This window comes from Cryptotermes secundus, unplaced genomic scaffold (assembly GCF_002891405.2).
Source record: "Cryptotermes secundus unplaced genomic scaffold, Csec_1.0 scaffold282, whole genome shotgun sequence".
Classification (NCBI taxonomy): domain Eukaryota; kingdom Metazoa; phylum Arthropoda; class Insecta; order Blattodea; family Kalotermitidae; genus Cryptotermes; species Cryptotermes secundus.
This window is the reverse complement of record NW_019738874.1, coordinates 55,307-70,357: the sequence shown is the minus strand read 5'-3', so window position 1 is coordinate 70,357 and position 15,051 is coordinate 55,307. Positions and strand designations below refer to the sequence as shown.

The 15,051-nt window shown below is 40.6% G+C and overlaps 2 protein-coding genes across 5 annotated transcripts in view; both read right to left on the bottom strand.

Annotated features, from left to right (window-relative positions):
* LOC111871160 (putative tyramine receptor 2) overlaps positions 1–3,845 on the bottom strand; it is a 248,106-nt gene extending 244,261 nt beyond the window's left edge. For both annotated transcript variants that reach the window (XM_033754124.1, XM_023864045.2), the window contains exon 1: positions 2,899–3,845. The gene's annotated coding sequence lies outside the window, so the exon portion shown is untranslated. The remainder of the gene's footprint in view (positions 1–2,898) is intronic.
* Positions 3,846–5,312: 1,467 nt separating this feature from the next.
* LOC111871162 (spondin-2) overlaps positions 5,313–15,051 on the bottom strand; it is a 36,351-nt gene continuing 26,612 nt past the window's right edge. For 2 of the 3 annotated variants that reach the window (XM_023864048.2, XM_023864050.2), the window contains 4 exons: positions 13,022–13,126; positions 11,927–12,106; positions 8,175–8,361; positions 5,313–7,545 (listed from right to left, as the gene is read on the bottom strand). In XM_023864048.2, coding sequence (XP_023719816.1) covers positions 7,349–7,545; positions 8,175–8,361; positions 11,927–12,106; positions 13,022–13,126 — 669 coding nt within the window. In that variant the 3' untranslated portion in view covers positions 5,313–7,348. The remainder of the gene's footprint in view (positions 7,546–8,174; positions 8,362–11,926; positions 12,107–13,021; positions 13,127–15,051) is intronic. The other variant, XM_023864049.2, reaches the window with a different exon arrangement.

The following is a 15,051-nucleotide window of genomic DNA, read 5'->3' as shown; positions in this document are numbered from 1 at the left end:
GGGGGGGGGGGACATGTGGAAGGAAGCGGACGTGGCCTAATTTCAGATACTAACCCAACAATTACCTGGAAGTACTAAGGAAACCATGAAAAACCTCAGTAAAAATACTCAGTATCCGAGTCAAGAATAGAACCCGGGCCCATGAGAGTATGCAGAAGGAATACGACCTATTTCTTTTTACAATTTCATTATTTAATAGTTGGTTAGAAACCTATCGCCGCCTTAGCACTGAGGTTTGTTTTATCCGTTAGGTGTGATTCCAGTATTCTGTAATACCCATGGAAAGGGATTTTTCTGATTTTCAAAAAGAGGCCTGGGTGCCATACTCTATCAACCGCTTGTGTGACGTCTAGGAACGCCACAGAGCAGTACTGCTTCTTTCTTTCTTTCTAAAGTTCCTCTTATTATCTCTGTAATTCGGTGTACTTGTTCTGTGGTAGAGGGTTTCTGTCGAAGCCCAGAATGATGGTCCGCGAGGATTCGGTTTTCTTCCATCATCTGGCGTAATCTCTTGAGCATAGCTTTTTCGAAAATTCTGTTCATTATTGGGAGTAGACTGATCTTTCTGTGTGAGCTGTCTTCCTCTAGCGGTCTCGGGCCGTGCTCCAGCAGAGAATTCATATTTCGGTTACTGTGGCGCAAGAGAGAAATGCATATAGGATATTGGTGGGAAAGCCGGAAGGAATGAGACCACTGGGAAGACCAAGGCGTAGATGGGTGAACAATATTAAAATGGATCTCAGAGAGATAGAATGAGACGGTATAGATTGGATTGATCTGGCTCTGGATAGGGACTACTGGAGGGCTCTTATGAACACGGTAATGAGCCTTCGAGTTACATAAAATCCTGGGAAGTTCTTGAGTGGCTGCACAATTGACAGCTTCTCAAGAAGGGTCCAGCTCCATGAGTGAGTGAGAGGGAGTGAGTGACGCAAGGGAGGTGATGAAGTGTAATTATTCTACTAACTTAACTTACTGGAATTCCAAATAGGGCACAACTCCTTTTCTTTCATCACTGTTCCCAATCATAGCTGGCATGATAGTCCATATAACAGAGTACAGGAACCGACACTAAGTAAGTTACCAGTTTACCGGGCCACAACTGGGTCGAGCAATGGAGTCACGTCGCTAACAGCGTCCGCGAACTCCCCACTTTAAGCACTTGGAAATCAACTTCATGTTCACATTTATTTTCCTCTGGCGTTTCTGACACTTCCAGAACCCGAACTTATCAATCGCATCATAACCTGTAGCATTCAGTTCTCCCTCAAGACCAGCCAGGATAGCTTAGTCGATATAGTGGTTAGGCTACGACCTACATAACCGAGAAAGTGGGATTTGACTGCTGACATAAGCAATATATTTATTTTCTCCATAGCATCTAGACTGGATCTGGGGCTCCCTAACCTCCTATCCTACGAGTACCGAGCAACCTCTCCCTGAGGTTAAGGCAGCCAAGAGTGAAGGTGTCCACAAACCTCCATAAAGCATGGAAATTAAGAAGCCTTAGAGCTACGCCTCCACTCCTTCGTACACCTTCATGGCATGATGCTTAATTAAAAAAGGGACAATTCTAACTTTAATTACTCTCCCGAGAGAGAGAGAGAGAGGGAAGAAGAATTATACTGAGGAGGAAAGGAGGCTGTGGTCACAATTTAAAGAAGAGAAAGTCGTCTNGAATATATTTATTCCCATAAAAACAGCAGATCAAAATATGTTTTTAGATAGGATACAGAAAGACTAAGTTTGACAACGCGTAGTCTGGTAGAAATTTATTAAAATTTCGGAGAAACAACCTGCTTTCATATTCAAGGTCGAAAATTAAGCCAAGTACACTGAAAACAGGGCCGGTCACAGTAGCCGAGCGGTGTAAGGCATGTACTGTCTTCGCTTGCTCGGAAGCCGGGATTGTGGGTTCGAATCCCACTCAGGGCATGGATGTTTAGTTTGTGTGTGCGTGTTTTTCTGTGTTTGTGTACAGGTAGAGGCCTTGCGACGAGCTGATCACCCTCCCAAGGAGTCCTACCGAATGTGTAAGATCTAGAAAAACCGAAGTGAACGGAGAAGTTCATGGAGGTAGGCCTAGGTCCACTGGGGCTGTAGTGCCAAGAAAAAGAAAGTTGTCTCTGTGCTTAATTAGTAGTCACTGTCAATAACACACACTGATTACTATAGTAGAAGGAATATGGTTCAGTGACTTGGCAATTCTTCTTTAGGCCTATATATGTTGTAGTTGAATGAGAGTCTTACAGTTTAAAAAACATGCGCACCGTGCCTGAAGACTGAATTACAAAACGGCGGGTTTCCGAAAATAAAATAAAATAAAATAAAATTCTTAGGTTTCGGTTGCAGGCCTTCGCGTTGTGCTTATACTGTTTTATGCAACAATAATTTGCTCACAATGGAAGAAATTCGTAATACTTTAACTACAATTGCCTGGTTGTGCATATTTAGTGTGCACTGTCATGGCGTGGTTATCACTGCACAACTAGTCGAAGTATTCGTGTTTCATTATGCTTACAAGATTCAGTTCAAATATCATATAAATTAAATTAAAATCAGAGCTAAAACTTAATTAAATTTATGGGTAACAGAATTTGGATGTATTCGATAGAAAACTTTGCTAACGAAATTACAGATATCAGTATTGTTACCTACGCTGTGATATGTTGCGGGTAAAAGGGGCATACGTAACTGGTCATAGTATGTGAACTTACATCAAACAGGGAAATCGGTGATAAGTTTGTTTATAGTATACCGTTCCTCAATTATCCTATACCCAACAGTCTCAGAGATGCTCTGCATATTTCACAATTTTCATTGCAGAATATATATTTAATTAAGGTCTTCACTAAATACAATATCGGATTATGTATCATTGTTACATGAACTACTTACCGACGCTGAAGATGGCGGAACCCTGGTGTAGATGCTTGGCGGGCAACGGAAGTTGAAGTATCACTTATTCACTGACAATTCGGGTGATACGCATAATTGTTCACTCACATTCAACGCACGGCTTTTCAACTCAGTTTTGTGTTTTAAATATGTAATCACTGGGCACATTCTACCTTCCCCTTTGTCTTCACAAGACACTGTATTACTGAAACACACACTGCATTTTTTGTTGTTAGAACACACGTTTGAACTCGTTTTATTCCACACTGACAACACAAATTCATGTCTGTGTACCTTGAGATCAAGCACCGACTCCCTCACACGATATATTATCACTCTAAACATGACACTGAATGAAATGTTAACACTGATTTTAGTACGTTACCTTAAGACACAGCATAACACATAAAGACACCAACCCCTTCCAACCTACCTCACAATACAATGCTTAATCCGCTTAATCGGTGCTGTATCGATATGCAGTGCGTCCACCTGGTGGGGGTATGTGTCATTTCCTCTCTCTTCACGGTCTTCAATTTCTGTCTCATGTCATCGAGGCGATGTTCCATTGATGTACATTGGTTTGCTTTAGGAGCTTACCAGGCCAGTTGTAAAAAAGGCCATAGGCAACAAAATTGAGACTGGGAACGTGGAGGAATTTCTAGCTCTTCATATTTTCAATATGCCACTCGCCTGACCAACGGACAAATGAACGATATAATACAGTACATATACTATTTTTATTTATTTATTCGGGATTTATTTAAGGGCGTTTTCAGTAGCTCAGACTGTGTAAAGTCTAGTATTTGGGTTCGTGAATAAAGAATTGGAAAGGGTGTAAAGAAGAGACGGCCTAACTTTAAGTACTATGGCCGCGACATAGCTCAAGCGGTTAGTCGCTGGCTTCCCACCGCGGCGGCCCGGGTTCGATCCCGGGTCTGGTCAAGTGGGATTTGTGGTGGACAAAGTGGCGTTGGGGCGGGTTTTCTCCCAGTACTTCGGTTTCCCCTGCCAATCTTCATTCCACCAAATTCTTCATCATCATAATCATCCGGAGCAGGCTACAATAGGCCAATCAGTGGCCGCCGTGCCGAGTGGTTCCAGTAGGGCTCCACCCCCCACTAAGCGATTAAAAAAAATTAAGTACTAGGCTACATGGGATGTGCGATCCCGAAAATATTAATTTGCGCATATGATTAATACAATACGAATACATATAAATAATTATAAAAATTAACGTCTTGGAAAAAGTCAGGCCTTTTTATTTCAATATATTTCTTTCTTAAATTCCCAATAGGACACACACTACAAAATACTCTCAAATAGAAGGCAAGCCACTATTTTGTTTCATCCACAGTATGTGAGCAATATATGTATACAATTTCAGGAAGAGTCCTAAGGAAACACTAACTGCAAGTAAAACCTCAGTGACTGGTAGAAGTATCTAGAAGATACTCTTTATCCTGCATGATTTGGTGCAATAATGGGATGGTGCACGAAAATCCAGAGAAACTCCCCCTGGGTCACTATACTTTGGGAATATCTAAGGTTAACTGTTTGGTACATAAATGAATCACAGGACCAGAAAGCCATAGAGGAAGAATGGCTAACCAATGGCTGGAATTTCTGGTTTTATATTATCATAGGTTAACCAGGGACCGCTTCTGTGGTCTAGTGGTCAGAGTTCCTGGCTACAGATCCAGAAGTCCCGGGTTCAATTCCAGGCGCTACCAGATTTTCTGAGAATGACTACTGGGTCTGGAACTGGATCCACTCAGCCTTGTGACAATAATTGAGGAGCTATTTCAAGGAAATAGCGGCTCCAGTCTAGAGAACCGAGATTAACGGCAGTGGGGATCCGTTGCGCTGACCACGTGGCACTCTCTATCTGCAAAAGTTGACACTTACTTCGGCTGTCGCTGGGTCGGTATAGTTCGCTTGCGGACTACAGACCACGGAGTTTGTTTTGTTTTGAGGTTTAAAAATAAAAAAGTGAAATCTTAGATTTTGAATTTTAAAAACTTTTGGTGAGTTATACATGAAACGGCAGTGAATTCATGAATAACATTGGACACAGAGCAACAGAATGCTATAATACAACATTGTCGAGCAGTCTTTTTTTTCTTTTTAGTTTGTAGAAACCAGGCAGAAGCCTCTCATAAGCCACACTCATGTTTCTACAAACAGCGTTCGAGTAACACTGCTTTTCTCTTTGCCTTTTAAGCTCTCGTTACATATTAGCTATGTATTCCTTTTACTGATTATCCAGGGAAACTCACCTCCCATCCATCCTCGATAATCAGGAGCCCACTGTACCTGTTTTATGAAATTTCACCCTCTGGGACTTCTTTTGAAACAAAATTTTACATTAAATTGGGGAGCACTTGTACTTCAACATTACAGCTATCTGTAACAACAACATTACGGGAGCACTTGTACTTCAACATTACAGCTATCTGTAACAACATTACGGGAGCACTTGTACTTCAACATTACAGCTATCTGTAACAACAACATTACATTTCAGCACTACACAGCTCATTCGTTAGTCCAAAGCAATATCGAGTTGCACACAAAAATAATTTTATTCTTATACTTTACATGAAATGCATATTATACATAACTTAATACAAATATTTACATTATTTACATTTTTTATAAGTTGTATTAAGTTTACAGACACGTTAAATATGCAAAACATAACACATATTAATAAGAAGTGCACTCTGTCACAAATTCACATAAATCAATTTCATAGTATACTCAAAAACATTTCATAAATATTAACCTGTACCGCAAATTGTATGCTCAAATATGCATGCTACTGAGAATATCAAATGCAACTTTCGCTATAAAATACCTTCTGAATCTCAAAATACATTAGTATGTTCCATGCTTTGTATTATGTAGCTCTACAGTTCTTACAAATATAAAGAAACATATAAAATGCAAATGTGTATTAGTTGAATATATTCATATTCATTCGTGCATTTATTCCATACTCAATTTTTTCAATTCCCAAGTAGTGTGAAAACAATTTCCTAGTCCAGGTCCCTCAATGTTCCCTTTCCTTTCACTAACCTAACACACAGTCATGAATAACTCACTGTCAAATTAGCAATTTTAGAATTTCTTCCTACTAGGATAATGTTTAGTACAATGAATAATGTTTTTGAAATTTCACTGGATGAAGGCAGAAAAAATTATGTTACTGCTGAACGAACATATGCAGCAAACCTATATGGAAGTTTTGTAATAATTTCAGAACTGTTCAAATTGGGATTAATTTTGTGTGATTAATATGTGCAGACAAAATACTATGGGCTAAAAATAAGTATCATAATAATAACACTTATCACTGCAGTCTAGAAACTGTAGGTTTTTGAATATATTATTGCATAAGGATACATATTCAGGAAGTTTCTTATACATTTTGTGGATCATTTCCTTTTTCCCAGCAATCAGTATTTCTCCAAGTACAATATAAGTTTGGTAATTTAGTCCAACCCAACATGGGGCCCAGTTCTGAATTTAAAACCCAATGAATTGAACCAGTTAGAATGTCACATACATCTGAGCCTTATGGATTTCAAAAGTATCAACAACATCTAACAATGACAGTAAATTTTACTTTGGCTCACTGTACAAAAACCAAAGCAGGGGACCCAGAGGGACGTGTTCTGTTTCACTGTTTATTGGTTCATGTTAAATTTCCAATCTCAAATATAACAACCTGCATGGAAACCACATTTGTATCTCTTTTTGTAATAGAGTAGTGGGTTTCACAAACATAGAGAGGAAGTGCATATCAGTGAGTTGTTATTCCATACTTTTCAGCATTTCACCATCTCTGCAAACCGTTAAAATTAGTAGGATTTACCATATTAACTGTAAGATGTTGTTACAACTGAAAAAAAAAATTCACATATCAGTTTCAGCAGTTTCAGCATAAGTACGAAGCTAATATCTGTTCAAAATAATATGTACATATGATTTCTGTACTCATGAGAATAATTTATGAACTGCATGTCCATAATTATGAATATGAATAAATTCACTTCCCTAAGAAAAACTTTCCACATATTAAAATATTTTGACTTTGTGGCCATAAGAATTTTCATTATCTAAATTTCCAGTATTGTAACACAGGAGACACTGGCAGGGAAACGTGTTATGAATATGTCTGACTATTTAGTGTCAAACATTTCTTTTCGAAGTTATCAGCAGTTTCTGGTCAGAGCTGTTTCTGGGCCCTCATAATTTCCATCATATCTCACAAAAAACTTCATCACAGCATCAACAAAATAGTAAATATCAGCAGAGTTCCTACAGTGCACCATGGATTCCACAAAGAAAGTTATGGTATCCCATCTTACTTCTCAACCACAAACTGCCTTAGCTCAAGTCTTGAGTGCGCACTTCACAGTTGGCTTACAGTGTGGGTGAAGGTTCACCAGTTGAAAAACCTCTGGGGACAGGCAGTGTGCTCACCACACCATTTGGACTCAGCAAGAGGAGGACAGGGTCGACCCCCACGTCGTGAGTGTTTCAGCACCTTTCGACTCCTTGTAGATTCTCCAATACCACAAGACAGGCTGCACGGAGACCAGGGCCCCCATTCGCCCACCTGGCATGACACTGCCCGACCTGTTGGAAAGAAAAGTATTTACTGTTTTCATGTCAGTAATTGAGTAGTGAATATTTCTTCAAAGAAAACATCAGACAGTCTACAAAAATATATTGTCAGTATCTCCAGAACTGAATATTTAGTCATTTACATATTAGAACAGAAGTACAGTGGACTAAGTACATTTTGTGTGACATTTATGTGGAAGAGATGAGTTGGAAGACCCAGAAATAAAAGAGATATGTAGTATCATAATATATGTTCAAAAAATATGATGTGAAGGTGTAAACTAGACTCCACTAATTCAGCATAGAGTTCAATGGCAGGTTTTTGTGACCATGGCAATGTACATTCAAGTTTTACCAAATCAGATAGTTGTTTGACCAGTGAGCACCTATGAGTGTTTCTAGAAAGGTCCTCCACAGTTGAAATACACAGTGGTTTCAACAGTTATGTCCAGAATCCAAATATGCTGGTTAAGTTCATAAAACTTTAAAATTTTCTGACCATTGATGCATGTGATGAGATGTTCTGCTAAATTGGTGTAAACATCATGCCATTTTTGGCCTTTTTTTTCACAGATATTTTAAGTCACTTCAGCAGTACATTCTGCTGATACTCATCAACATAAGATATGTGGTGTACATACGTGTTCCCTTTCTTGTCCGCCGATGCTTTTTAGACTTGGAACGTTGGGTCTGGTCGTCCACAATAGATGGCAGCACATCATTGCTGACATCATCCTGGAGCAGTACTCTTTCTAAATCATCTATGGTGTGAACACGATTGTCGATAGGCATCTGTCCGGTATCTTCACTCAAGTGGTAAACCTTGTCCTGCAAATGAGACATACAAAGCCACTTTGGTGGTGGTACATTAACACATTATTACTGAGAGTAAACAACTTTGTCAATGTGTTACAACAATTAACGGAAACCAAATTCTGACAAAGGCCTCTGAAGAAGGTCCTCAGTCTATCAGTGTGTCTGACAGAACAGTACCACAAATGATATCTCCCTTAAGCTCTTCCAATTTATGAGAACCTAATATTGTTATTATTATCACATCATCTTTATCATCATCACCATCACTGGGGATTCAAAAATTATGCAAAGTTCTACTCATCAAAGTCTCATAACCTGAAGGATTGTGAGGGATGTAGAATTACAGGCACATTCATTCATTCATTCATCAGTAATCTGTCAGACAACAGGTCCTCAGTCTCTTCCAAAACAATTCCTCCACTTAATGTGATCTAGAGCTTTCTCCTTCAAATGAGAGTATCCTCTTCTGTCCCCATCTCGCATACATGGTATCTCTGTTTTTGGAAAGAGACTATCCAGGAAAAGTGATAATGTGGTAGTTTTTCCATTTGCTTTCCACATCGCAGCACAACAGCCATTCAAACCACTCTGGTCACGCCTATTGCTATACAAACTTCAACCATCTCGAGCATCATTTTCTCTGTGCTTCAAGCCGCTACTGATGACTCTGCTTCCGGCATCAGTTTTTGGTTTTTGGTGTCTCTCTTCGTCTTATGCCTACCCTTTGACCTGTCCAGCAAGGGAGGCACTGCCAGTAGCTACCGCTGGTATAGCTCTCAGGGTCCTTGGCATACTCAAAGCCTCTCACCACAATAAGGTGTGGCTGTAACTAGAACACTTCATAATTACAAACAATGATAACACAGGTTACTGTAACTACACCACATAAAATAAAAACTTCACTTCTGACTTCTTCTGATTTGTGTGGGTCAGTTCTCTCCCTGAGGTAGGTTCTGGTTGAACCATATGGAGATCACCTCCTTCAACAGTAGAGTTACCGTGTCCTAGTTCTCTCTCTGAGGTAGGTTCTGATTGAACCATATGGAGATCACCTCCTTCAACAGTAGAGTTACCGTGTCCTAGTTCTCTCTCTGAGGTAGGTTCTGATTGAACCATATGGAGATCACCTCCTTCAACAGTAGAGTTACCGTGTCCTAGTTCTCTCTCTGAGGTAGGTTCTGATTGAACCATATGGAGATCACCTCCTTCAACAGTAGAGTTACCGTGTCCTAGTTCTCTCTCTGAGGTAGGTTCTGATTGAACCATATGGAGATCACCTCCTTCAACAGTATTCAACATGTACAAGTATATTTTCAGTGTAAGTTTCTTAGTCCCCTTTTTATATTTTAATCCATCACCACAACAGGAAACATGGCTAAATCATATATTCATCATTTCTTACAGCAAGTATTCCCAGCAGACAAATATAGGTGAATGTAAACAAGAAAAAATACCTGACGATGGCTTAATGATCCGAAAGATAAGGAATGAAGAATGTATGGTGTATCCATATTTTCTATTCTGATGACAGAATAAAATAAAGAAATTTCACACACACAATATATCACTAAAATATAATATTCCTTGGACCCTGTTCACACATTTCCTTAAAAGGCCCATGACAAGAAACATGTAAATAGGGGCCTATACACTTATAGACTAAAACCCACGTTTAATGTAGAAAACACAACACAAATACATTGATGAGAGATAGTATGTATAAGCTGCACAATCCATGCTGGACTTTTTGTTATAAGTCACCACACAACGTGTATAATTTGTGACTGTGTAGTACAAGAGGTTTCTTGGGTCTCTGAAATATAGATTTTATAATATTGTAGATTACGGAAGCACCAATAGCTACTGGTACCACCAGAATTTTTTCCATGAATAAATCAGTCATCCAGCAGTAGCCAGTTTTGCAGAAGCAGCCAGAAAATTTGATTTTTAATTTGAAACTTAGTCACTTACGACTACTGAGTTTACATAATACAACAGTTTACAATTTAAACATTGGGCTTATAATAATTATATCAGAAAGTAAAACATTACTATGTTAAAATTAGATTCAAACTCTGTGTCTTCATCTATACCACGAGTTATTGGTCCCTGAGATATTCTATTTCTTGATTAATTAATCTAGTTTAATTAGGATATGTGATACAATGATATTTGACTCCAATTATCAGATTATAGGAATTGGTACTCTGCATGCATGTACAAGTACATTACAATATATGCAGTACATGGCATACAGACTCTGTTTATAAAAATAAGTGGCGTGGTATTTCATCATGAGTGCAACACCCAATGAAAATTCAGCAGGAAGTCTTAGTATTTGTTATGCAATTTTTTGTATTATTAACTTCACCTGCTGGCTCCCATATTAATTTCCAGTCCTATGTAATACGGAATGATAAATCGAAGCCGACGTTTGAAGACATCCACCATGAATAATATGTGTAAATAATAAATCTTAAACCGTCTCGCATATATATATATATAACATATTGTACAACACAGAGACACGAAAGACTGAAGCAAAAAAAATTGCTTGCTAGTCTATGGCCTATTATATAACTTACGTTCATGGAACGTGTTAACGATCGTCAGTTCGTTGCTATTGTAATCCGAAACTGCGTAATCCGAGCTATCGTCTCACAAAACAAAAACAACAAAAAAAAAACAAATTCCGTGGCTATAGTCCGCGAGCGAACTATACTGACCGAGCGAGCGTCGCTTGTCGGCGAAGTTAGTGCCAACTCTTGCGGATAGAGGGTGTCGCGTGGTCAGCGCAACGGATCCCCACGGCCGTTAATTTCGGTTTTCTGCTATCGTCTCACAGTTACATTTAATTTCTAGCCTACTTTCATTATTTAGAAAAAATATAAGTAAGCTTATGAGACCACCATGCTCTGTGCGTGTCTGTGACTCCTCCTATACCACCAACTGAATGACTGAACCAGTCTTTAAGAAATATAGTATGTACACCATGGCAACTGAGCCCATTCCGACGGCGTCCTTCATAAATCCCTCCCATCAGTCTGTCTCTGTATGAGCATGTTGTTAGGAAACGGCTCGATAAAACGCGTCAACAAATACTACGCACGCAACAACAGAATTGTTGAACACGTCGTTTTCTATGGGGTCCGTGTCGTATCAAAGGAAAATAGGCCATTAGTTCTTCCCAGAACTTCTTGTTTATAAATATGTAAAGCGATATTAAAATGTTCTCTCGCTTGGAAAGATCTGGGGGGAAATGCGTTACATGCTGCGACGCATGTTTAAAAAATGAAAACCCTCCTGGTTTTAATTCCAGCGTCAGACACTACCTGAGCCGACAGTGGCAGTGCCATGGCTCAGACGGTTAGTCGCCGTCTTCCCACCGTGGCGGTCCGGGTTCGAGCACAGGTTAGGTAATATGGGATTTGTGGAGGACAACTTGCACTGGGGTAGGTTTCTCCGAGTATTTCGGTTTCCCCTGCCAATTCTTATTCCATTGACTCCTCCACACTCACCATCCATCGTCCGGGGCTGGTACAACAGGCCAAGTAGTGGCCAGTGGCTACCTCCTCACCTTGTGAAAGTGGAACGTGGCGACGGGGGGGAGGCGTTTCTTCTCGGGGTAGTAGAATGAGTTGGCGGGGTGGCTGGGTTGCTGCGCCGTGATGTGACTGATCTTCTGACGTGGCTCGCTCGGCCAGTTGGGCGCCGTGAACGTGAACCCACTGTCCGTGCCTGCGTCCATGGGCCCCGTCTGAAACAGGAGGCTGAAGTCTGGTCATCCAGCTTAAGAGGTCCAACAGTGACGTGATTACATGAACCTGCACAGGGTTGGAAATGGGGAAGAAGTGGTTAGATGTCTGCCGTCTAGTTTCGTAGATGTTTAAAGAAAATTTTTCCAGTTTCTATATTTTTATTGCTAGTGGGGTGGGACTAAGTCCCTTGTACTGCGGCCACTTCTGGCCTATTGTACCAGCCACAGATGATAGGTGAGGGTTATTGTGGAGCAATTGATGGAATGAAAATTGACAGGGGAAACCGAAGTGCTCGGAAAAAATCTGCCCCAGCGCCACTTTGTCCACCACAAATCCCACTTGACCAGACCCGGGATCGAACCCGGGCCGCCGCGGTGGGAAGCCAGCGACTAACCGCTTGAGCTACGGCGCGGCCTTTTCCAGTGTCTAAGTCAGGGATGGAAATGTGAGTGTTTGTTGTCTGCGTAATTCCAGGCCACCTTCTGAAGGAAGCCATTTTCAGTGCCTTAAGCACTCATTTGCCGGTCACGGTAGCCGAGCGGTCTAAGGCACGTACTGTCTTCGCTCGCTCGGAAGCGGGGATCTTGGGTTCGAATCCCACACAAGGCATAGATTTTTGGTGTGTGTATGCGTTTATTCTGTTTGTGTTGTCCTGTGTTTAGGTAGAGGCCTTGCGACGAGCTGATCATCCGTCCAAGGAGTCTCACCGTCTGTAAAATAATCATGAAACTGTAAGAAGACACATGTGAAATTTCGATGTTATGAGTGTAAATTTAACTTCTTCAGAATTTGTGTTAATTTATGCATAAACGGTTTACCACGTTGCATAAATATGAATTTATAAGTTCTGGTAGCCTCATCGTAGGGACTAATGTATTTCAGAGAAAATTGAAGTTACAAATTCTTTTTGTTACCTGAACGGACAGAGCGTCAATCCAGAATCCATTTTTACATAGCTGCAGACTGTCAAGGCCCACAAACCAGTCGGGAGAAGGCACGATTCGAACTGCAATGGACACCTGAGGAAAGATCACAGTCACGGATGTAAGCTGTGAATATGGCCGGTGTTCAGTGACAACACACGGCAACTACACAGACGGTCACAACTTTAAGCAGACAATGACAGGCTGTTCATTAACACGTGTGCCGCGACACTGAAACCGCGACACCAACAAACCAGCATGACGTAGGCAGCAAGTAGAGACTATTTTATGCTGGATTCTTGCTTGGATTACTTTTCAAGTTTCAATATGGAGGTGACGAGCATAGACTGAGGGTGTTTGAGAACAGGATGTTGAGGGGAATATTTGGACTGAAGAGAGACGAAGTGACGGGAGGTTGGAGAAAACGGCATAATGAGGAGCTCCATAACTTTTACTCTTCCCCAAGTATAATGATCAAGTCAATGAGGATGAGATGGGCAGGGCATGTAGCATGAACGAGAGAGAAGAGGAATGAATATAGGATACTGGTGGGAAAGCCAGAAGGAAACAGACCTTTAGAAAGACCAAGATGTAGATTGGTGGATAATATTAAAACGGATCTTAAGGAGCTTCCACATTACTCGTGTTCGTGTGACTCGCTATGCTCGCGAGTAATGTGGACGATATGACAAATCACGAGACAAGCAAATTTTTAATTTTTAATTTAAAAACTATAGCCAATAAATTAAAATACGACTACAGCCTATACACACTACGAGTAAATATACAGATCCTCACGCGCCGAAGCCTGGCGAGCAACTGAAGTAGTGTGGACGAACATTTGCAAGCAGAAGTAAAAGCCTGGCGAGCACGAGCACGAGCACGAGTAATGTGGACGTGCCTTTAGAGAGATGTAATAAGAACCAGTGGAGGGCTCTTGTGAACACGGTAATAAACCTTCGGGTTCCATAAAATGCTGGGAAGTTCCTGAATAGATACACAACTGGCGGCTTCTCAAGAAGGGCTCAGATCCATGAGTGAGTGAAGATGGAGGTGACATATTCTTCCGAAATGTCAGTTCACTTTCACTGAACTGCACCTCGCTCTATCCCAGAAGAGAGAACTCTTTAAGAACAACATGAATTCATATGTCACATGGTGACTTCCCGTTGAATCATTAACCAGTAGTAGTAGCAGTGGTAGTAGTAATGTTTCAGAGATTGTTACTTGGTTGCTTCCACAGAAAACCCCCAAATTTACTACTGCAATCCCCATCATCTCCATGTTAATTAGTATGTACGTGTATATATGTCCGTTGATCACAACAACACTGGACGGAGTTGTTTTGTCTTTGTGTGACGGACCAGAATGAAACAAATCAAACTTTATATATACTTTCAACAAAGAACTGACAGAATCAAATTCCCGACAAATAAGTTTAGTTCTGTTATATTTTAGCGTCCTGTTGCACTGATTTAAGTCCATGATTTATTTCAACCGTCTTCCAGTGCATACACTCATCTGCGAGAGAGAGGAGGAGATAGATGAGTGTATGCACTGGAAGACGGTTGAAATAAATCATGAAGTTCAGTTCACTTCAATATCTTCACGCTACACGTTTTGGTCCTTTGCGGCCATCATCATGCGTTAAAAAAAGGACAGCTGTTCCTCTATCAGGCAATGGAGGCAAATAGGGTTGTGAGACGTCGAGGCTCCATCATATTTTAGACAGTCGGCTCACAGATGGCGGTGAGGTAGACAACCTTAAGCGCCTGCAGCCTTTTGCCACCAGGACGATTCCTGGTACTCATTTCTGTTGGACGCCGAGCCGACTCCAGGGCCAGACGATATGTTTCTCCGAAACTGGTCGATTTTTATATTGTTATTATTATGCTAACTTTATTTTTTAATTGTTAATTTATTGCCCTAACTGTAGTATTTTTTCTTTAATTATTTTTGTGTATTTCTATATACCCGTGCTAACTTTGTAGTCGGCGTCTGTGCTGTTAAGTTTGCACGTA